Genomic DNA, 24,197 nt, shown 5'->3' with positions numbered 1-24,197 from the left:
GAGTGTTTATGTTGCTCCACACACGTGCGTGAATGCAGCGCTGCAACAGCTGACTGATCAGATCACAGACATGGAACAACAACACCCGGACTCAGTTATTATTATTCTCTGCGATTTTAAAAAGCCAATCTCACCTGTGAACTGCCAAAATACAGACAGCATATTACATCATACCCCACCAGAGAAAGAAATACACTGGATCATTGCTACACAACAACAAATGATGCATATCACTCTGTCCCTAGAGCAGCTTTGGGACTCTCTGATCACTGTATGGTTCATCTTTTTCAAACCATAGGCAGAAACTAAAATCAGCTAAACCTGCAGTAAAGACTGTAAAGTGATGGACCAATGAAGCAGAGCTGGAATTACAAGCCTGTTTTGACTGCACTGATTGGAGTGTATGTGAGGCTGCAGACACCAATCTGGACGAGCTCACAGATACTGCAACATCATATATCAGTTTCTGTGAGAATATGTGCATTCCTGCTAGGACTTATTTAACATACAACAATGAAAAAACATGGTTTACAGCAAAACAGCTTCATCAGGCCAGAGAGGATGCTTACAGAAGTGGGGATAAAATCATGCCAGCTGAATAAGGAAATCAGAGTGGCTAAAAGAAGCTATTCTGATAAGCTGAAAAACCCTGCATCAGTGTGGAGAGGCCTGAAAGACATTATTACTAACTACAAAAACACCATCCTTCAACACTGTAGGAAACCAACAAATAGCTGATGATTTGAATGTGTTTTATTGTAGATTTGAAAGGTCCAGTCTCACACCCCACACCCACTCTGACCTTCACTTCACACAAACATCAACACCTCCTGCATCCCCCCTCCTCCCCCCTCCTGCTACTCAATCTGCACTTAAGATCTGCAAAGAGGAGGTGTGCCGTGTCTTCTGGAAACAAAAGACAAGGAAAGCACAGGGCCAAACGGTGTTTCACCCACTTGTCTAAAATCCTGTGCTGACCAGCTGGTCCCCATCTTCACACAGATCTTCAACAGATCACTGGAGCAGTGTGAAGGTCCCTGCTGCTTCAGATGCTGCACCATCATTCCTGTCCCAAAGAAACCCAAAATCACAGGACTTAATGACTACAGACCCATCGCTCTGACGTCTGTGGTCATGAAGTAATTTGAGAGACTGGTGTTGGCCCACCTGAAGACATCACTGGACCCTTTCTAGATCCCCTTCAATTTTCTTATCGAGCAAACAGGTCTGTGGATGATGCAGTCAACATGGGATTGCATCATATCCTGCAACATCTGGACAGTCCAGGGACATATGCAAGGATCCCTTTTGTCGACTTCAGTTCGGCTTTCAGCACCATCATCCCAGCTATTCTCTGGACTAAATTACATCAACTCTCTGTTCCCACATCTATCTGTCAGTGGATCACCAGCTTTCTGAAGGACAGGCAGCAGCTAGTGAGACTGGGGGAATTCACTTCCAGCACCTGTACGATCACCACTGGTGCACCCCAGGGTTGTGTGCTCTCCCCACTACTCTTCTTCCTGTATACCAACGACTGTACCGCCAAGGACCCCTCTGTCAAGCTCCTGAAGTTTGCAGACAAAACTTCTGTCATCAGCCTCATCCAAGATGACGATGAGTCTGCATACAGAAGGGCAGTTGAACGGCTGGCTCACTGGTGCAGTCAAAACAACCTGGAGCTGAACATGCTCAAAACAGTGAAGATGAGAATGGACTTTAGAAGGAACACTCCACCATCGACTCTGCTCACCATTCTGAACAGCACTGTGGCAGCAGTGGGTTCTACTATCTCACAGGACCTGAAGCGGGAGACCCACATTGACTCCATTGTGTAAAATGCCCAGCAGAGGTGTACTTCCTTTGCCAGCTGAGGATGTTCAACCTGCCATAGGTGGTGCTGATACAGTTTTACTCAGCAGTCATTGAGTCTGTCCTCTGCACTTCAGTAACTGTCTGGTTCGGTTCAGCTATGAAATCGGACATCAGAAGACTACAAAGGACAGTTCGGACTGCTGAGCAGATTATTGGTTGCCCCCTGCCCTCCCTTCAAGAACTGTACACTTCCAGAGTGAGGAAAGGGGCTGGAAAAATCACTCTGGACCCCACTCACCCAGCCCACTACATTTTTTAACTGTTGCCTTCTGGACGGCGCTACAGAGTACTGAGCACCAGAACCGTCAGGTACAGGAACAGTTTTTTCCCTCAGGCTATCCATCTCATGCACAGTTAAAACTGCCCCATTGAGCAATAATTATGTGCAATACACAGCTTAGTCTATTTATATTTATCCAACATACCCTACCTCTTCTGCATTACATCCCCTTGCACCTGTATATAACAGATTTGTATTTGTATTTGTACATAAATACATACATACATACATACATACATATATATATATATATATATATATATATATATATATATATATATAATATTATTATTATATTTTTTTTTGTCTTATCGTGTATTTCTATATATACTTGTATAGTTTCTATTTTATTTATTCTATTTTTTGTTTTTATTATTATTATCTCTCTCTTGTTGTATCGCTTGTGCACTGGAAGCTTGTCACCAAGACAGATTCCTTGTATGTGTAAGCATACTTGGCAATAAAGCTCATTCTGATTCTGATTCTTTTTGCACACCAAACACTTGTCCATTAAATCGGCCTTGCCCACATACTCTAATGTCCCAGTGCAGGCTGTACAAGTTGTGAAAATAGAAATGCAAAATAGAAAATGGAAACGCAAGCACATAAGTAGTTTTGTCTTACACTGTATACCAAAGTTCAAGTTTGGTATGCTCTGACCTGTGAATTCACATAGCGAAAAGACATACAGTATAACCAATAAGCGATCTAAACATCACAGATTAACCTTTTGACTCAATATAAAGAATACAAACTTCCAAGCAGCCTGCTTCCAGTGTTGCAGGAAAATGGAGTAGATGGTATATTTAACATCTTTCATTTATTATTATTTGTTATTGTGATTTTATATTTATTAAATACAGAAGCCAGAGAGCATGATAACATATTCCCCAAGTAATGTTCCATACTTAAGAGTCTAGTGTGACCGCATCTTTAGTTCATTTGACTCTCTGTCTTGTGGGAGCCAAAGAAACCCAGGTGCTTCTGGTTTTCCAGGCATTGTTCAGCAATAGAACAAGAGGAAATGTATCCAATCATCTCCTCCCGTTTACTTCAGCTATGAGTTGTCTCTAGGTGCATCATTTGAAATAATCTAAACCAGAAAATAATCTAAACCAGTCAATTCACAGGTCCCACTATATCTTCTACCTAACCTGTGGAGCCAAGCAGCATTTTTAGATAGGACGAGATAAAAACAGTCTATTATATAAACAGAGGTGTGGAGATTTATCCCTAATCTTGTTTCTTTTGTAAACTTAGCATCACCAACTGTTGGAGGTTATCTACTGGATTTGGGGTGTTAGTTTTGATTTATTGCAAAACATCTGTTTTTTTTTTTTTCCACACCAACTGGTAATATTGTCAGGACAAAATAGTTAACATTAGGACATCCAGTTTAGCTTGTTTCTGGTTTATTCATTATTTTTGGTAAAAGTTAGGGTTAGGGTTAGATATGTAGCAAGTTGACATCCTGCAGTGTGACATGCTCCATTTAAAACCTTTTTAAAACCACATTTTGCTTTCTTTTTAAAAAATGTATACATATAGATTTTATGACCTCGTATTAATTGAGAGGCATGGAATATTTGTACTTTTAATATTTCCTTTTCATGTATCTACTGAAGGCAAAAATTGGGATGATATATGGATGGACAGAAGGGAAGGATGGAGGGAGGGAGTAAAGGAGGACTGTGAAAACCAGTGGCAGGTTTACAGGGGATTACTTCCTGCAGAGTTTGCATTCTTTGATTTGGAGAGAAAGCTTCTTATAGCTTAAGAGCTTACTACAACACTCAGAACAGTGCAAAAAAAAAAAAAAAACAATAACACAACTGAAGACATACACACACATGCACACCACAAACACCTTAACAGTACCTAAAACACAGCTGCAGTTTCAAAATGTGAAAAAAGTGAGTCGCAAAGAGCTTTGCCATCATTCATTAGTGAGGATTATTCACACCTCGCTAAATACAAGTAATTATGACAAACTGCACTGTGGTACTTATTTATTAGTAGTGGGGGATGGTTCTTTAATGACCCTGTGAAATCACATGACGAGTATAGTTTTTGTCCTATTGAAACAAAGATTGGGTGGGACATTTCGATGGGCTCATCCTTTTTTTTATTTTTTTTTATTTTTTTTTTTTATTGCTAATAAGATTTAGTTACATCACAGCCATGAATCTTGCTTTTTGCTAGTCAAGTGCAAGGTGAGGGACATTTCCATTCTAGAGAGCATTTGATTTTACAAAAATCTGTGTAATGCAGGATGAGTCATCACTACTTTTGGTTGGTTTTCCAGAAAGAGAAACACTTCTGAATGCATCTATCTGCTAAAAGTGAATTTTGTCAATGTTTTGAAGTACACTAGCATATAGATGGCCTCAGAACAAACACACAAGAACTTAAAGGCACAAAATGTAAAATTTTTAATGTATTGTTTTTCAGCCATTCGAGCAGGGTAACCACTGTGTTTTTGTTTTGACTTCTTTACTAATGCATAAATCATTTTATTTGTTCTTTGCCACTCTGGCTCAAGTCCCTAGGCTAGCATCAGATTTACTATGGTTTTCTGTGGTAATATAATTGATCCTCAGGCATGAGCCATGTGTATTGATTACCCAATAATGCCTGTAAAAGATTACCTGTCTTGTATTGATGTCTCTGTCACTCTGACGGTAGCGCTGTATTGTTTTAATCTTCACAGAAAGCACTGTTCCTCATGAGCTCTTCACGCCGCTACTCATCGGTTTTGTTGCCGCTGCAGTTATCCTTGTTCTGATCCTTATTGTGCTCACCTACAAGTACATGCAGGTAATGTGTCATTCATTTCATATCTTGTCTCCCAACACAGGAAGTGCATATTGACTCAACAAGGCATTTAATTATACCTCATTCACACTGGGCTCTGATCCCAGGATATTGGCGGGATCAATGCCGGGGAGCCTTCTGTGTGAACGCAAGCCGGTGCCGGAATGCCCGAAAAATTTTTTCCAGGATCAGACACTAGTAAAATTGCCGGGGTCAATCCCGGAATGTGTCTGTGTGAACAAAAGCAGAGCCAATACCGTGAAGGGTGTGTGTCATAGTGATGATGTATTTATCATGCAAAGGAGAAAGTTTGTGTGCAGAATAGAGATTTCACTGTGTACCGCGGTCTAAAAAAACATACGGTTGTCATAAACCATTGCTTTTTTTTTGTTTTTGTTATTCACGGCATTGTGTGACTCAGGATTTTTTTCAGATTTTTAAAAAAATATACACGTAAAGAAATTAACATTTCCATTGTAATATTAGTTAAATAAAAAATTATCAGTCAGCTGCATTTACAGCTTCACCAACCTGATGTGATAAAATATTAATTCACAATAAATTCATTTTTCATCCAGAATGCAGCACATCGAAATGTCAGAACTTTATTTCCCCCTCATATATGGTGTGGTTGAAGTCCACGATGTAGGAATACTTTAGGTATTTAAAAATAATAATTATGGTTACCCAGTTTGTAATTTGTGATGAAAAAATGTGCTGTCTCATGCAGGGAACACTCCAAACCAAGTAGGGGAGAGATGTGGCTTTGTTGTGTATTCAGTGTCAAGTATCAAAATTGCTGCTATATTATACATGACAAAGTTAATAAATGACTTTTATTGACATAATATTTTAGTTTATCTTCTATTTATTTTAATTAGATCAGAGACAGTTGTTAGAGGGGGATTTTATGCTGTAATATGGTCATGTTACAACGTGCCATACATGTCACTGTAGGCGGGGCACGTTGTAACTTTTCACTTTCCTTTTTCCCAGGTAGACGGCGAAAATAGTACATGCTGTTTTCATTAAACAAGACCACATATTTGTACCAGATATGTGTAAAATTAATGTGATAAAAGAAAAATACTTTGAACCCCAAGTGTATTTACACAAACTTAAGTAAACCAAAAAGTGTTAGTTTGTGCCCCACTCTCCCCTTCAACCTCTGTGAACATCATTTGCGAAGATGAATGTAGGCTAAGTAAAAATACGGTAGGTAAGCTAAAGACCCCCTTACATAAGAAACACAACCAGATACACTTTTACCAGTTTTGAAATGACTCAATATAGCTTTTTAGGTGACTAGCTCGCCACAGCACTTGCAACCTAATGACAGGCGAACTGTTTGTTCATACATTTATTTTCAAAATCCTATAAAGGGCAGAACATAATGATACAGAAAATTAATTTATTGCCATTTTCCAACATATTAGGTTCCAAATGATACATTTCTGCTTTTCTCCAAAAATAGCTTTTATTTTCAATTTTACAGCTTGTAGAAATCATGATCGAAAAGTTGCCATTTGCCTCGATGCTTCTCAATGCTTAATCGCAGCACAACAGTTAGCATACAATGTGTATATTACTAATATGTTTTATTTGTAAAGTTTAAAAAGTGCTTAAGGCATACAGAAACAAATGGCAGTGCTAGTCCAAAAAAAAAAAAAGAAAAACACCAACAAATAAATGGTAAATTAATAATCAGTTTTGATTGTAATAAATGCTAATTTGGTAATAATGGTTTAGTTAGTTTTCTTTATTTTTAGGAAGGTAGTCCCGTTTAGAATCAAACTAAATTACAAACGCGATTACTGAATCAAATGCACAACTTAACTGTTGCAGGGCAGTATCATTAAAAATTATTCGGTTTTTGTAATTATTTTTTTTAATATATATAATTGTTCTATTATTTAATATTAATAAGACTACAGTGCACCTTAATACTGTGATTTATTATTATTTTTTTGTTATATTTTTATTTATTTTTTTGACGGTTAATTTCACTTTCAATCTTTATTGTTCTTGGGAGGCATTTCAGTTGGTAGACAGCAGCCAATAACACAAAAACAATTAACATCGAACAAATCAAAAATTATCTTATGAGCTATTTATAAAAGTAGGCCTAACTGCCGGAATAAAATCAATAAAATTGTCTATCATGAAAATCTCATACAGGGACTAGGGAGATACTAGCCATCCACGCAGACGATTAAATTAACCATCAGTTTAGTTGTACCGTATGCAACTTATTTGTTTACAAGATGATGAAAGAGCGGGCTTCTCAAGACAAAAGATGCAGTTATCAGTTAACTCAAGATGCTGCACGTTAGACGTCACATCGTGATGTGACTTTGTTCTTTACGATTGTCCCTGGATGTGTGTGAATGCGTTGGAATGCGAGTACAGATTACCTGAAAGCGCTTGCAGTGTGAATGAACAAATTTTGCAGTCCCAGAACAGTTGACAGAATGACTTTTCCCGGGATTAATACTGGTATCTCTGTGTGAAAGGGGCAAACCACAATCTAACTAGCATGTGTTTTTTTTTTATTATTTATTTATTTATTATTTTTCCTTTTCTCCCCAATTTGGAATGCCCAATTCACATGGTGGCATAGTGACTCGCCTCAATCCGGGTGGCGGAGGACGAATCTCAGTTGCCTCCGCATCTGAGACCATCAATCCACGCATCTTATCACGTGGCTTGTTGAGCGCGTTACTGCGGAGACGTAGCGTGTGTGGAGGCTTCATGCTATTCCCTGCAGCATCCACGCACAACTCACCACGTGCCCCACCAAGAGCGAGAACCACACTATAGCGACCATGATGAGGTTACCCCATGTGACTCTACCTTCCCTAGCAATCGAGCCAATTTTGTTGCTTAGAAGTCCTGGCTGGAGTCACTCAGCACGCCCTGGATTCAAACTCACAACTCTAGGGGTGGTAGTCAGCTTCTTTACTCGCTGAGCTACCCAGGCCCCCACTAGCATGTGTTTTACTCCTCAACCTACAATACCAAAAAAATACAGTAGCCTATATTTTTGTTTTTACACAACTTGTTTTTTAGTTCTTGATATCAGGGGTGATACTCCAGTTTACCTGTCACACCTGCCAACCCTCCCACACAGGGGAACTCTGAAATAATACACATTCAAGGAAATTATTTACTTAGCAAGTCATCAGACCTGATGTTGCACTGTGCAGCTCCGTTGCGCAGGGGAGCGATCAGCCATATACACAAACACACACCACTGGCAGTTTGCAAACACAGCTTGTATGGGAAAACATGCTTCATGCAAGCTCTTCTTGTGCCTAACAGTGAAATATAAAATTACTGGGCACATTTATGCTTTACGATTTATATCCATTTCCTTGTCATTTGTTTAACAGATATCTGTTGAAAACCTGAGACTTTTATGAGTAAGCTTTGTTTAATTTGCACCTCACCACCAGTGCTAACTGTACTTGTGGATCTGATGTGAAAGGTTGTTTTTACTGTTCTGAACTTATTTTTTATTTTCTTATCTCTTCTCCCATCTCTCTTTCTTTCTTTCCTTCTTTTTCTTTCTCCTGCAGAAACCCAAATACCAAATACAGTGGAAAGTCATAGAGGGTATCCATGGAAATAGTTATGTGTACATTGATCCCACTCAGCTTCCTTATGACCACCAATGGGAGTTTCCCAGAGATAAGCTTCGATTTGGTGAGTGAGAGCCCAGAATATATTTATTTTGTCTGCATGGTCCTCGTAAATCATACAGTTTTTTTCTTTTTCTGTAAGCAATATTGGAAAATGTATTGTTTGTGAACATTGTGTTTGGAAATCAACTGTCATTTTTATCCCTTTAAGTTTTAAAAGGATAATTCCATCAAAAATAAACATTTGTTTTCGTTCCAAACCCATATGACTTTTTTTTTTGTTCAGTATCAGTAACGATTGACTTTGTTGCATTTTTTTTCCATACAACAAAGGTACATGGAGACTGAAGCATTTTGCCTAACCTCTCCTTTTGTGTTCCACAGAAGAAATAAAGTCATATGGGTTTGGAACAACACAAGGGTGAAAAAATTAGTAAATTTGTTAAAGGTGCACTTATTCATTTTTTTATGTATGGGGGCTTGGATCCAGCATCATTCAAATGCAATAATTTTCAGTTACCGATGGCATTGTACAAATTTAGTATTCACAGTCAGCCATGATTAATTGAATCCATGATTGAAAGTGTCCAATAACAGGATGGTTACTGAGATTAACTGAGTAGTATTTGGCTGGTCATGTGATTCTAACATGGCAGCCACCATGAGGGGTCCCACTCCATGTAGAATAAAACAGCTTTTATAAGATAACTGATATGACTAGAGTCTTCATCTAATGTGAGTATTCACTATTTTATACATATGTTTCAAACATACAATTAATTTCTTTAGAAGTAAAACCTTTTTAATAAGGAAAAAAATACTGTACTAAAGAGCATAAAGCCATTCTGAATTTTACAAAGACTAGATACTACTTCCTTTCTTATTTTTTATTTTTTTTTTTTTTTTGGGGGGGGGGGTGGGGGGTTGTTTGCTTCATGGTTGATGACACTGCAATAACTGGTACCTTTAGGAAAATAAATCTACCTTGTGACAGTATCATATCTTTCACATGATGGAATAACTGTATCCAACCACAAACAGGATCTAACAGGATCTGGAATAGCCCGCTTTTCCACAAGCCACACCTCCTTGATTCAAAAACAAGATTTGAATGTTCTTACTGAATGCTGATTTTGGATCAGCTTTCATCCCAATGTAAACAACTGTATAAGGAAAAAGTAAAACTTGGCACAGAGCAGCTGGTTACACACTGTCTATTTTATGAAAATTTTTATTGCTCCCCAGGAAAAACTCTTGGGTCTGGAGCATTTGGGAAGGTGGTGGAGGCCACTGCTTACGGAATGTCCAAGGCAGACACGGTGATGACTGTAGCTGTGAAGATGCTGAAACGTGAGTAAAAGAGAAACACAGTGCTCTTAAAATCGTATGAAATATGAGTAGCACAAAAACACCTTTTCATCCGAGACTTAATCAGCTTGTTTATTTACAAAATATGCCAATGCATAGTGACACACCAGAAAGTACATGAACCTGTTAAAAGGACGGAAAGGGGTGTTATACATTTCCAGTAATATTTCCATTTAGCTTTTGAAAAGGTTTATAATAGGAATTTAGTTTATTGTTAATGTCAATTACAAAATTACAACACACACACACACACACAAAAATTATATTTATGTTGTTTTATTTACTGCTTTTGTTTGTTGTGGTGTTTTTCCCCACAGCAAGTGCTCATGCCACTGAGAAAGAGGCCCTGATGTCAGAGTTGAAGGTGCTTAGTTATCTTGGCAACCATATTAACATTGTCAACCTGCTAGGAGCCTGCACTGTTGGAGGTAAGAGACCAGGCTAAATATTTGTCTTGATTTTTAGTTAGTTTAATTTTAACAAATAGTTCTTTGTTGTTATTTATTATTTTGACACAACTTGACTGGTCTGTTTCACAGGTCCAACTCTAGTTATAACAGAGTACTGCTGTTTTGGTGACCTGCTGAACTTTCTGCGCAAAAGGAGAGAATTCTTCTACTGCTCTACACTGGGTGAAGACTCTTACTATAGAAATGTTGTGATACAGCCAGAAGCAAGGTAAGTTCGATAATCAATACAGCTGGGAGATATTTACTGTCTATGGAATTGCCTATTTCCTGTCTTCTTTCAAAACAAGTTTAACTGAGTGTTAATTTTTGATTGGATTTGATTGGGTTTACTAAGGAGAGTTTATTTTTGCTTGCAGCGAGAGCAGAAATGGGTACATGACCATGAGGCCCTCGGTAATGGAAATTCTGTCTTCTGAAAACAGATCATTTAATAAAGGTAAGATAAATGTCTCTTTTTTGTTTTGTTGTCATGTCTTTTTTGTCTGGTTTTTTTTTTTTTTTTTGTCTTGTAAGGGATTTGTGACATTTGAATATTCTGTCTCCCTTTAGGTGATTCATACACTGATTCAGATGCTGTCAGTGAGATTCTGCAGGAAGATGGGTTGACTCTGGACACTGAAGATCTTCTCAGCTTCTCCTACCAAGTCGCCAAAGGGATGGATTTCCTGGCATCCAAAAATGTAGGACTTCGCTTCACTTCTTTTCTCTTTGTTTTCTGTCTCTGTGACGGATACTGAGTTTTATATTCCAAGTGGTTGCGGTAATCCCATTCAGCAAATCATCTCGCTCTTCCTCTACTAAGCCACAGGCTCATATTCCATTATCACTGTCCAGTCAAGGGTCAGTTTTCACGATGTCAGAAACACACCCATGTTGTCAAGCACATGCACGCACTCATTCACTAAGGATCACACTGAGAAATATCACATTTCTCAGCAGGTCCAGTATTCAGTTTAATGGAAGGACACTAAATTAGTCAAGCTGTTGAGCTGGCCTGAGATTTCTAGCTGCATTTCAACACCTCATTGCTAAAGCTTGGAATCTGTATGTTCCTCACCTCTTTGGTAATGAGGTTTTGAATATTGGCACTGTTATTGTAAATACTGTTTTGACTGTTCTGGCTTATGAATAATTCAGATAAGGCACTGCTTTAATCTCAGATATATTTGGGATAGTGTGGACTTCTGGTATTTCTGTATGTGAGTTTATTGTATATGTTTTTGTAGTGTATTCACAGGGACCTTGCAGCTAGAAACATTCTCCTCACCCAAGGCAGAGTGGCCAAGATCTGTGACTTTGGACTGGCTCGGGACATCACCACTGACTCAAACTATGTTGTCAAGGGCAATGTGAGTGTTAATTGTCATTACAGGATTCACATGCTTTAGAAAAATATGTAAATATTAAAAAGTTTCACAAATGAACAATACATTTACCAAGCTTGTACCTGCACCCTAAACAGTGTAGCTTATGAACAACTTTAGGTTGATTCTCAGGAAACCTGTCAAGAAAATGTCCTGGTCATAGTCAACCCAAAATAGATACAAAAATTATATTTTGCATAAAGAAAATTATGCCTACATTTAGGACCATTAAGTTTTTTTTTTTTTACATTGTGACATTATTTTCAGGACACTTAAAGGGATACTTCACCCAAAAATTTTCTTAGAATTTATTGACTCATCCCAGATGTGTATGACTTTCTTCTGCTGAACACAAATGGAAGATTTTTTGGAAGAATATATCAGGTCTGTAGGTCCATACAATGCAAGTGAATGGTGGCCAGAACTTTGAAGGTCCAAAAAGCATAAAAAGGTAGCATAATCCAAACGACTCCAGTGGTTAAATCCATATTTTCAGAAGTGATGTGATAGGTGTGGGTGAGAAACAGATCATTATTTAAGTACTTTTTTTTACTATAAATTCTCCTCCCTGCCCAGTAGGTGGCAGTATGCACAAATAATGTGAATCGCCAAAATAAAAGAAGAAGAATGTGAAAGTGAAAGAGAAAGTGGAGTTCCCTATCTGTTACTCACTCGACATTGTGTCGATGTAGTGACACTAGGGGTCACTCTTGGGAGCCCGAGACACCCCTGGTCTTTGATAAAAGGCCAATGAAAATTGGCGAGTGGTATTTGCATGCCACTCCCCCGCACATACGGGTATAAAAGGAGCTGGTATGCAACCACTCATTCAGATTTTGTCTTCGGAGCCAAACGGTCATGCTCACTGAGCTGAATTCCCATGACTGTTCATTCACCTCTGCTGGATCTGACGGTGCATTTCAGCAGCTTCTCCCTCCTCTGCACAGGTGCACTGCAGAGAATGCCCCTGGGCGCTTCGGTAGAAATAAGAGTATATTTCTCTAAAAGAGCGGCACACACGGCACGTCTTTTTAAAGACGCGTCTTTTTAAAGATGCCTTTCCTTTGTGTGTTATTCCTGGTTGCGCTCGTTATCTCTCCCCTTCTGATGGTCACAATCACAGTCTTTCGTGTCTGGGCACTACTCATGTGGTGACAGCGTTCGTGGATGGTCATGTACTCATTGCGAGGACATGTCCATGGCAACGATGTGGTCGTGGCTCGCCTTCTTAAGAAAGTAAGCCATCCCAGAGGCTCCCTGCCTCGGTCCTTTTACCCACAGGTATGAGGCCAGCGTGGCTAGCACTGGGGGTGATTTGGGGACCCCAATGGGACCGCCTCCGCCGGGTATCCCCCGCAGACCTCCCATTCCCCAGCACGCTCGTCTGCCCCGATCTGGCTTCCGGATGTGTCCGCCGGCTCGTCTCACGGCGAGTTCGACCTCTTATTCGGAGCCCGCAAAAGTGATGAGCTCTCAAGCGCAGCATGGGAGAGTGGGCTCGTCCAGTCGGACGCAGAAGCCTTAGCTGGGCTCCTCCCTTCGGGGACGATTGCCCAGTCACAGGCTGACGCAGAGATGATGACATGCTTTCCCGGGCAGCCGCAAGCGGCGGCTAGAGTGGAACCCTCCGCTCTTCCCTGAACCCCCGCAGCTCGATGATTGGTTCCTAGGCTCGTGGTGCCGCTCAAAGCCATGCCCCTCCCCCGTTCCTTTCTTCCCGGATGTGCATGAAGAGCTGACAAGGTCGTGGGAGGCACTTTTTTACTGCCCGGTCCCGATATTTTCAGCTTCTTTCTCAGGGACGGGGCACCATCTGGCACCCACAACCAGACCTCTGGAATCTCCATGTCTGGCCCCTGGATGGGACGCAGAAGACCTGTGGTGGTAGACACGATCACTCAGGCTAGGGCCCCCTCTACGAGGCGTCTGTATGCCTTTAAGTGGCGTCTGCTCGCTAAGTGGTGTTCTTCCCGATGGGAAGACCCCCAGAGATTTGCAGTCAGACCAGTGCTTTCCTTCCTGCAGGAGAGGTTGGAAGGGAGGCTGTCCCTTCCACCTTGTAGGTGTACGTTGCCGCCATAGCAGCACACCACGATGCAGTCGACGGTAAGTCCTTAGGGAAGCACGACCTGATCATCAGGTTCCTAAGAGGCACCAGGAGGCTGAATCCCTCCAGACCGCGCCTCGTTCCCTCATGGGACTTCTCTGTAGTTCTTCAGGGTCTACAGAGAGCCCCCTTTGAGCCTTTGCAGTCAGCCGAGCTTAAGGCACTCTCCTTGAAGACTGCCCTCTTGACTGCGCTCACTTCCATCAAGAGGGTAGGAGACCTGCAAGCATTCTCTGTCAGCGAAACGTGCCTGGAGTTCGGTCCGGGCTACTCTCAAGTGATCCTGAGACCCCGACCAGGCTATGTGCCCAAGGTTCCCACCACCCCTTTTAGGGACCAGGTGGTGAACCTGCAAGTGCTGCCCCAGGAGGAGGCAGACCCAGCCTTATCGTTGCTGTGTCTGGTGCGCGCTTTACGCATCTATTTGGATTGCATGCAGAGCTTTAGGATCTCTGAGCAGCTCTTTGTCTGCTTTGGTGCACAGCTGAAAGGAAGCGCTGTCTCCAAGCAGAGGATCACCCACTGGCTCATTGACGCCATAACTATGGCATATCACGCCCAGGATATGCCGCCCCCGGTAGGGCCCATTCTACCAGGGGTGTAGTGGCCTCCTGGGCCCTGGCCAGGCATGCCTCTCTAACAGACATTTGCAGAGCAGCAGGCTGGGCAACACCCAACACCTTTGCAAGGTTCTACAACCTCTGGGTGGAACCGGTTTCGTCCCAGGTAGTGGCACGCAATACAAGCGGATGAGCCCGGGATAGCCAGCCGGGTGTATCACTTGCACATAGCGCCTTCCACCTCCTTTTGAGCTGAAGACGTGTGCCATTAATTCCCAGTAATGATCACAAACTTTGTTCCCTGGTTGACTTCCTCCGAGCCCTGTGGCAGTCGAGTTTTTGGAGAGACTCGCTGCCGGCCCAGTTCACATGCTAACTAAGAGTCCTGTTCTGGGATAGGTGCTCCACATGTGGCAGTTCCCTATAAGGCTAACCCCATGCGATATATATCTTCGGCTAATTCGTTTCCCTGTTGGCAAACTACGTCTTCCTTGGGCAAAGCCCCTCTGCCCCAGTCTCCATGTTTGTAGTAACTCCTCCCCCGTTGGGTAGGATCTACCTTGAAGACTCTCCACATGGTCGGAAAGACCATGTGACGTATTTTTCCACTTAAATACCCCCCCCCCCCTTTGGGCGAGGTGTGGTCTCCGCGGTGTCTTCTCCTTGGGAGGGACACCCCCTGACTAGACCTGGCAGCCCAGTCGGATAATCCCCCTTATTTTTTAGGGAGTGGAAAAAAAGAAGGGGAAAAGAGGCCATGACTGGGTTAGCCTGTCTCTTTTGGGTAGTCGACTTGTCCCCAAAGGGCCGTTCAACATGCATAACTATGTTGAGGGAGGTTACATGTTGACCTGGTGTGCTGGCTATGAGGCACACAGTGGTCTGCCCACCACACACCACCAGTTTACGTAACACAGTTCAGCCAGTTGTGCCGTTTCGTATAGGGACCCCTAGTGTCACTACATCGACACAACGTCGAGTGAGTGACAGATAGGGAACGTCATGGTTACTTGTGTAACCTCCGTTCCCTGATGGAGGGAACGAGACATTGTGTCCCTCCTGCCACAACGCTGAACTACCCGCTGAAATGGACAGACCTTGTCTCGGCTCCTCAGCATAAAACCTGAATGAGTGGTTGCATACCAGCTCATTTTACACCCATATGTCCGGGGGAGTGGCATGCAAATACCACTTGCCAATTTTCATTGGCCTTTTATCAAAGACCAGAGGTGTCTTGGGCTCCCAAGAGTGACCCCTAGTGTCACTAAATCGACACAACATCTCGTTTCCTCCATCTGGGAACGGAGGTTACACAAGTAACCATGACGATTTATAGTAAAAAAAATAAATAAAAAGGACTTAAATATTGATCTGTTTGTCACCCACACCTATCGCATTGCTTCTGAAGATATGGATATAACCAATGGAGTCGAATGGATTACTTTTATGTGGTCTTTATATAATTTTTGGACCTTCAAAATTCTGGCCACCATTCACTTGCATTGTATGGACCTACAGTGCTGAGATATTTTTTCGAAAAAAAATTCTTGACAGATTCCGTGAGGATCACCCTTTAATGTTTCTGTATCTTTATCTACATATTTGTAGATTATCCCACCCAGTTTTTCATTTTATATATTAATTATAAGGTTATGTGAATAGGCTGGAACAGACCAAGGTTTATGTTTTAAATTTTTGGACCCAGGATTAAACTTTTTATTAACATGTGAAGTTACAAAATAGTGTGAAATCCATAATGAAGACTATCAGCCAACTTAGGCATTGTGAGCTGTTGGAATAATGCAAAACAACATTGATCAGTTTGAGATACAAGAGCTATTTATCCATGTTCAGACATGTGTTAGATGTGAATTGACTGAATGCCATTAACTGATGTAAAACATGCTTGGAACAGGGTCATTTCTGCAATCATGACAGTTAATTAATTTTCCTAATGTTGCAAATGCTGGCTTATGCTACACATGCTTCATTTGCATCATAGTGTAAAACTAGCCCAAAGCAATGTACAGTCATTACAAACTTGTGTTACTATGTTGATAGTCCAATGTATTTGAAGTTATACCATTATTGGGGTTTCCAAATGTAGCTTTTCATTGTAAATTAAAGGATGTAATTTGAATCTATAAAGAGATTTGTGCTGTACTGTGTGCTGTTTTGCTTTATCTACAGTATCTGTGTTGTTAAGAAAGGAATGCTTCTAATGAGACTTTCTCTGTGCAGGCTCGTCTTCCAGTAAAGTGGATGTCTCCCGAGAGCATCTTTGAGTGTGTGTACACCTTCGAGAGTGATGTCTGGTCTTATGGCATCCTGTTGTGGGAGATCTTCTCTCTAGGTACGTTAAACTGATCTCATAATTTATGTTTGACCTGGTATGTCTCTGTGATATACCTTTTTGTTCTTTTTCAAAATCTGCTCAGACCAGTTTAATAATTGTATAATGATGTTTTGCCTCTAGGGAGTAGTCCCTACCCAGGCATGCCTGTGGACTCCAAATTCTATAAGATGATCAAGGAGGGATACCGGATGGATTCGCCTGAATTTGCACCAAGTGAAATGTAAGTCTGAGGTTATGCCTCTGTGTGCCTGTAATTGTAGCTTAGTTAAAAAGAAGTTAAAAGACAGCTATCAGTTGACAGTTGAAAATATATTTCAACAGTAGAAACAAGACAAGGTAATGGCAGCTAAATAGAATCATGGGATAATTTATCCTTTGTTATGGGGTGTGTAGGTTGTAAACGCACACAATGTTCCCACTTAAACCTGAGCTATTGTTTTTCAGGTATGAGATCATGCACTCATGCTGGGATGCTGACCCCTTTAAGAGACACTCCTTTAGCAAGATAGTGGAGAAGATTGAACAGCAAATCTCAGACAGCACCAAACATGTATGTCTTTAATTGCTCTTCCCCCTCTTCCATTTGGCTTTACACTATGTCTTAACCAGACACGACTGTGATAAGATTCCAGCAACAAGCAAATTGTCTGTCCACACTGAACAGGAAACTACCATATGACACCGCACAATCACATCCAGTCAGTACATATTTGATGTTTAAAGGAATATTCCGGTGTAAGGCTGGCACCAGAATGTCTATGCACAAAAGGCGCTATTTCCGGTAAAAGTCAAAGAACTCTGCGAGAACCAATGTCATAAAACTCTCATACAGAAAAGCATCTCCACCTGAGTCAACACACCCTACTGAGCAAGGACCATAAAACACAAATCTCACACACATCAGCCCCCTCTCTCACCTCAGGTCACTTTCAGGTCACCAAAAACTAAGTTATGACTTATCCTGTTCTGTAATGTAAAAGGTTTTCTGATCATACATGTTTGGTATCATTCAAGAGGTCTCAGTGCAACTGGTGAAACGGTCTCATTCTCTTTCAGCAAAGTCAAATCACAAGTAAGATTTAAGAGAATACTGCATTTGGGGGGCCTGGGTAGCTCCTGGGTAAAAAACGCTGGCTACCACCCCTGGAGTTTGTTTGTTCGAATCCCAGGGCATGCTGAGTGAATCCAGCCAGGTCTCCTAAGCAACCAAATTTGCCCATTTGCTAGGGAGGGTAGAGTCACATGGGGTAACCTCCTCATGGTCGCTATAATGTGGTTCGTTCTCAGTGAGGCGCATGGTGAGTTGAGCGCGGATGCCGTGGTGGGTGGCATGAAGCCTCCACATGCGCTATGTCTCCGTGGCAACGCGCTCAACAAGCCACGTGATAAGATGCGCGGGTTGATGGTCTCAGACGCGGAGGCAACTGGGATTCATCCTCCGCCACCCGGATTGAGGCGAATCACTACGCAACCACGAGGACTTAAAAGCGCACTGGGAATTGGGCATTTCAAATTGGGTGAAAAAGGGGAAAAAAAAGAAAAAGAAAATACTGCATTCAATCAGGGACCGGATGCTATATGCAGATTAGGTGCATTCTTTGTAAACATCAAACGACCCACTCAATCACAAGTTTCAAAGGTCTACTTACAATCTCCTAAATTTGTAAACCAAATCCTGAATAACATCAAACACACACATCTGAAATAACAGTAGAATCATTTGGTACTTAAGGAGAGATGATAAAGGAATCGGGGAATCTGTAGTCAGAAGACCCACACAGGAAACACTGTGTGTAGTTTCTCTACCAGAGTGAAGTCTAAACCTCTGGATATTGTAATATTTTCTAGCTATGTGTACATAGGAAACTATGGCATGATTATATAAAGCTATTTTAACTTAGGTATTGTTGGCATATCTTTGTAAATTTAGTGGTCATGACCTCTGGGTAGAAATAATGTTACTCTAATTAAGTGTTTACTATCTAAGGGGACTAAACAAAATACTTGTAGATAAAAGGGCAAGCGTGAGCAGCCATCTAATTAGTATTTAGTCAATTACTGTTTTAATGACCAATACTGCCGTATTTGTGACCGTGAGATCCGTGTACACGGTTGCCGTGAGACTCTCTAAGCGACAGGAATCCGAATGAACGAGTACAATATAAAATAGAGTTAAATACGATGATCAAATGTTAAACCAAATTTAATGATAATAATTAAGATTGGAAACTTTTATAATTGGAGTCAGATAAAATAAACGGGGATCATAAAACGAATAATATAGTTATTTAATTGGAACGAAATTAACTTAATGCGCACGATAATACAGAACATGCAGGAGACCTTCAGCCACACCATTGGTTACCGTCCTTGGGCCATTGGGTGGCCTCCCCATTACACCGGGATCAATTCAAGTTAAGCTCAATTGACAGCATTTGTTGCATAATATAGATAACCACAAAAATTCATTTAAACCTGTTCACTTAATTCAAATAGAAAATCGCGCTAAATGGGAGCAGTCCATAAACATTCAAGGACATACTGTTTCAAAAGTATAGCCACAAGACATAAACTGTGTTAACATGATTTTAGTGCGATAAAATTGCGTACTAACCTTATTTGTGTAAAGTTACATACAATATTACAACTTTGTTGTCATGATGGCGAAATGCTGATAAACACTATAATCTTTTAAATGGCACAACGCCAGTAAGTCACTGAATTTATCACATTAAAATCATGTTAACACATACGTATAATGTTTACATCATGTGGTTATACTGGCCCACTTCCATTATAAGCCCATTACTGTAGCCTCCATTTTTGCTTATTTTTAAATAAATGAGGACCGAATCAAAATTATTTTTTGTGGTAACTAAGATTTAGCCATAAAAGTTGTCGATTCCTTAAGCTTGTTGTTGAGCTTAAAACATTCTGACACGGTGTGTCATTTCTGTGGCACAAAATGGAATAGCAAAAATAAACATATTTTTCATATAGTTTTCTGAATACACTCTTAATTTGACAATGGACGAACAAACAGATAATCCCGCCATCAAACTCATGCCATTGGTTGAGTCAATGTTTATGTGTCAGGCTGGACGGGTCACTCAAAACAAACAGAGGAATGTTGAAATTGCTATGGAGCTGCAGTGTTTACACTGTCACGGATACAAGTTTAATTGTTTCTGCACATTAAGCTGGAACAGGAGAAAATATTTAAACATAAAAAAAAAATTACAAACCAATGGACCAAAGAGACTTCACAGTGGGTGTGGCTACCCAGCGCAACACCACAGATATAGATGTTAAGCTCAGTCGACAGCATTTGTCGTATAATGTAGCATAATATAGATAACCACAAAAAATTCTTTCAACTTGTAATTTATTTAAAATAGCAAAAATCGTGGTTACAGTCAGGCACTTACAATATAAGTAAATGGGAGCGGTCCATAAATATTCAAAGACAAACTGTTTCAAAAGTATAGCCACAAGACATAAACTTGAAATGTGTTAACATGATTTTAGTGCAATAAAATTGCGTACTAACTTTGTAAAGTTATATACAATATTAACACTTTATTGTCATGACGAAGTAACGCTGATCCTATAAACTTTTAAATGGCAAAATGTTGTTAAATCACTGATTTTGTAACACTAAAATCATGTTAATACATATAATGTTTACATCATGTGGTTATACCTGTGAAACCGGGTGTATTTTAATGTTTATGGACTAGTCCCATTCACTTCCATTGTGAGTCCATTACTGTAGCCTTGATTTTTTGCTTATTTTCAGATAAATGAGGACCGAAACGAAATAATTTTTTGTGGTAACTAAGATTTTGTCTTAAAAGTTGCTGGTTGAGCTTAAAGCTGAAGTGTGTAGTTTTTGTGGCACAAAGTGGAATAGCAAAAATAAACATAGTTTTCAAATAGCTTTCTGAAAACACTCTTCATCTGCCATTTGTCAAACTAACAGATAGTCTCGCCATCAAACTGATGCCATTAGTTTAATCAATGTTGTGTCGGGCTGAATTGGTCACTCAAAACAAACAGAGGAATGTTGAAAGTGCCATGGAGCTGCAGTGTTTACACTTTCAGGGAAATCAAACTAGAAATGGTTTAAGGATAATTGTTTCTCCATATTAAACTGGAATAGGAGAAAGTGTTTAAACATAAAAAAAATTACAAACCAATGGACCAATGAGACTTCACAATGGGCGGGGCTACCCAGCGCAACACCGCAGATATAAAAAACAAGCAATCGACAAAATGTCCTATCGCTCGATGTGGCTGGTTAGGACAAAAGCTAAGATTTACTATGTAGAGATTCCTTTTATCGCTTTTTGTTTTATTACGTTGCGTCTGGTTAGGACACATTTACTTAAAGTTTAACATCACTAAAATGATACTGATAAATTTCTCATGTCCCTTCTCTGTAGATTTACTTGAACTTCAGCTCCAAGTTGCCAGTGGCACCAGGGCCCCGTGAGGAGTCGAGTTCTCATGTCCATCGGCTAAACTCTGTCGGAAGTCACAGTACCACCACTCAGCCCCTGCTATCAGGCAACGATGTCTTCTTGGAGGGAATGGGGCCTCGTCACCCTCCGGTGTGAAGATCCCATGCCTTCTTTACCAAACCAGGGGCTCTGGCAAATTCCATTAATGTACTGAGACTCTTAGGCCTGGTTAATGGTCATTATAGCTGTCTGGCATACACAAGGACTTAAGTACAAAACACTGATCAGTAATCTCTTTTAAGATCAGAGTCATATTCTTTCCATTACATTTCTTGCAGATATTGTGTATAAGATTTTCGCCAGACATGGCATTCATGGTGTTCATTCCTATCAACATTTCATTTTGGGACATAGTTTTTGAGTCTATGCTGGTATCACTCTTTGGTACTAAATCTCCAACATGAGTCTGCAGGAGGACTGAACTTGTTTTGAATCTCTTTGCTTTAAAATAGTGCTACATGTTTTCATATTGTATGTGATATATTAACATACTAATGCTTCTTTTTCTAATTGTCGAGTTGAACTGGCTGATTTGAGCACAAGACAATGAAAAATAAGCATGCTTTGTAATCACCATGGTGAAAACAAACATTTTGACTGGAGGAAAGTTAGACTTCAACTGAACATCTTTTAGACATTCAGTTTGACCTGACCTCTTAGCAGAAAATGCAGTATGATGCACCTTAAAGAAAACATTGAATATTGGCTGAGACTGTCAAAGGGTGTTTTTGTAAAAAAAAAAAAAAAAAAAAACCCTATGCCTCAGTGTGAATCGCAGTTATTTTACTATTAACTATTTTGCTGATTATTCCTCTTGTATATTCAAATATCAAACACATCAAAGGCAAAAAAAATTGGAGAGCACATTCAGCAATGGCTCAGCTTTCTACATTTGACAGTATGATCACATTGCTGAGCAAGCCAAGAACGAGCAGCTTTTTGCATGTTATGTTTAGCTTAGAATTGAGAGTATTTTGTCAGTCGGCAGCTTAATCTGTTTTGTTTCATCTCAGAAGAACTGTCCCATTTATATCAACCGCTTTAAGGCACATTTCAGTTCATCAATATGAGACAACTCGTTGTTTACTGTAAACACTCCGTGAATTTTTTGGTTACACATCAGTGTTATGTTCTTGGTTTGTTTTGTCTTTTTTCCTTTCACACAAAGTAATTTGGGACAGCAAAATTATCCAGTGAAGCAGTCATTCAAGCTTAATGACGCATCAAACTTTTAGAAAGTGTTTTTGGGATCACTTTAAACATTGTCATGTGGCAATAGCGGCTTCTACCACATCTTAAATTCTTCCATTTTGGGACTAATTTCAATATTTAGTAAAAAATCATTTCATTTGGATGGCATAAACAAAGCTTGTCCCCATTTTTCACTACTAAAGTCATCACATTGATAATCCTTCAGAAGTGATTATGTTTTATGTGGCTCTGTAACTGTAATGGTGAACTGAAGAAGAGCAGTAGCTTTTGTAGCATTGGTTCTTTTCATTGCATCTTTCGTGAAGCTAGATAAGATGATTAGTGCTCTGTTGTACACTTGTAAATGGTTTGCTCTAGTTTGTTCTGTATGTGTGTGATAAGTTTTATTTGTATATGAAACAATTATTGCTGTTATGGTCATCACAGAAACAAGATAGGGGCTCAAGACACAAAATTGTTTAGAGTAGAGACGGCTTTGAGATTGCATCATTGCTCTGTTTTCTTGTATTTGTGGAAATCAAGGGTTATTTTGTTCTATGGACTTGACTCAATTTACCACACCAACTGTTGTGCCTAACAGATTACACTGTTTTCTCTGCTCTTTAGGCAATGAGAATCTCGCTGTTGAAGGTGAAGCCAATAGAAAGCTGCTACTGTGTAGAAATGGGTGCCAATGGCTTCTCGCTCTCTGTAGGAATAACCAATGAAGGATCTGCCAATTGTAGAAGACAAAAGAGAGAGGCTTTCTGTTAGTTAGATTAGCTAATTGGATTCTCATTTCATTATGGATCTGCCAAAGGGAAAAGGGCAGAGTAATCTTCTGAAAATGAGCTATGTACTGAACATTACAGTCAACAGCAGCAGAAAAACTCAGAGCTGTCTAAACATCAGTAGTCCAGGCACTCAGTCAGTAGCTCATTTCCCTGGTCTCCCTCTGTTCTTTGTGTCCAGCTGCTTCCTCCAGCGGATGCCTCACTTCCACAAAGTCTCAGCCAGGGAGAACCAACTCAGTCCATCTCCCATCTCCAATGCTCCCCCCTTCCTTCTCGCCACACTGGAACATTGTTCCTGATGGGCACTGACTTTTGCTTCCATTTGCGCATATGTGTTTGTGTGTGCGTGTGAATGCAGTTGTGTTTGTGAATGTGTAAATGCAGGTCATTTGCTTTTAAATTACCAGAGGACTGATGGCTTCCTCCAATAAAACTATTGTAGTTAATGAACTTCCGACTTTCAGTTCAGCCACTACATACATACATACCATCACTGTTTGCTCTCTTGTATGTAATTGTATGTAAAAAGATATATGTAAATCATAATGTTGCTTCTTTTCTGTTATCATGGTACGTTCTCATATGTGCAGCAAGAATTTGATAATATATATATATATATATATATATATATATATATATATATATATATATATATATATATATATAGTGTGTGTGTGTGTGTGTGTGTGTGTATGTCATTTTCATTATCATTGCTGAATCTTCCATCCTTGTTTTACCTCCTGATTCATTTAATCATAAGTGCAGGTATCAGAAATACCAGGTACAGCTGGCTATATAATGTATTTAATCAATTAACACGTTATAATCAGCAATGCTTCTCATTTTAGTATTTG

The 24,197-nt window shown here is 40.1% G+C and overlaps 1 protein-coding gene across 3 annotated transcripts in view; it reads left to right on the top strand.

Annotated features, from left to right (window-relative positions):
* kita (KIT proto-oncogene, receptor tyrosine kinase a) overlaps nucleotides 1-23,992 on the top strand; it is a 44,846-nt gene extending 20,854 nt beyond the window's left edge. For all 3 annotated transcript variants that reach the window (XM_051645445.1, XM_051645444.1, XM_051645443.1), the window contains exons 10-21: nucleotides 4,866-4,972; nucleotides 8,548-8,674; nucleotides 9,856-9,960; nucleotides 10,296-10,406; nucleotides 10,518-10,656; nucleotides 10,805-10,884; nucleotides 10,998-11,128; nucleotides 11,675-11,797; nucleotides 16,721-16,832; nucleotides 16,956-17,055; nucleotides 17,280-17,385; nucleotides 21,281-23,992. In XM_051645445.1, the coding sequence (XP_051501405.1) occupies nucleotides 4,866-4,972; nucleotides 8,548-8,674; nucleotides 9,856-9,960; nucleotides 10,296-10,406; nucleotides 10,518-10,656; nucleotides 10,805-10,884; nucleotides 10,998-11,128; nucleotides 11,675-11,797; nucleotides 16,721-16,832; nucleotides 16,956-17,055; nucleotides 17,280-17,385; nucleotides 21,281-21,454 (1,415 nt within the window). In that variant the 3' untranslated portion in view covers nucleotides 21,455-23,992. The remainder of the gene's footprint in view (nucleotides 1-4,865; nucleotides 4,973-8,547; nucleotides 8,675-9,855; nucleotides 9,961-10,295; nucleotides 10,407-10,517; nucleotides 10,657-10,804; nucleotides 10,885-10,997; nucleotides 11,129-11,674; nucleotides 11,798-16,720; nucleotides 16,833-16,955; nucleotides 17,056-17,279; nucleotides 17,386-21,280) is intronic.
* The last annotated feature ends 205 nt before the right edge of the window (nucleotides 23,993-24,197 follow it).

This window comes from Myxocyprinus asiaticus, chromosome 19 (genome assembly GCF_019703515.2).
Source record: "Myxocyprinus asiaticus isolate MX2 ecotype Aquarium Trade chromosome 19, UBuf_Myxa_2, whole genome shotgun sequence".
Lineage (NCBI taxonomy): Eukaryota > Metazoa > Chordata > Actinopteri > Cypriniformes > Catostomidae > Myxocyprinus > Myxocyprinus asiaticus.
The sequence above is the reverse complement of the archived record's forward strand: the minus strand, read 5'-3'. Positions and strand labels throughout refer to the sequence as shown.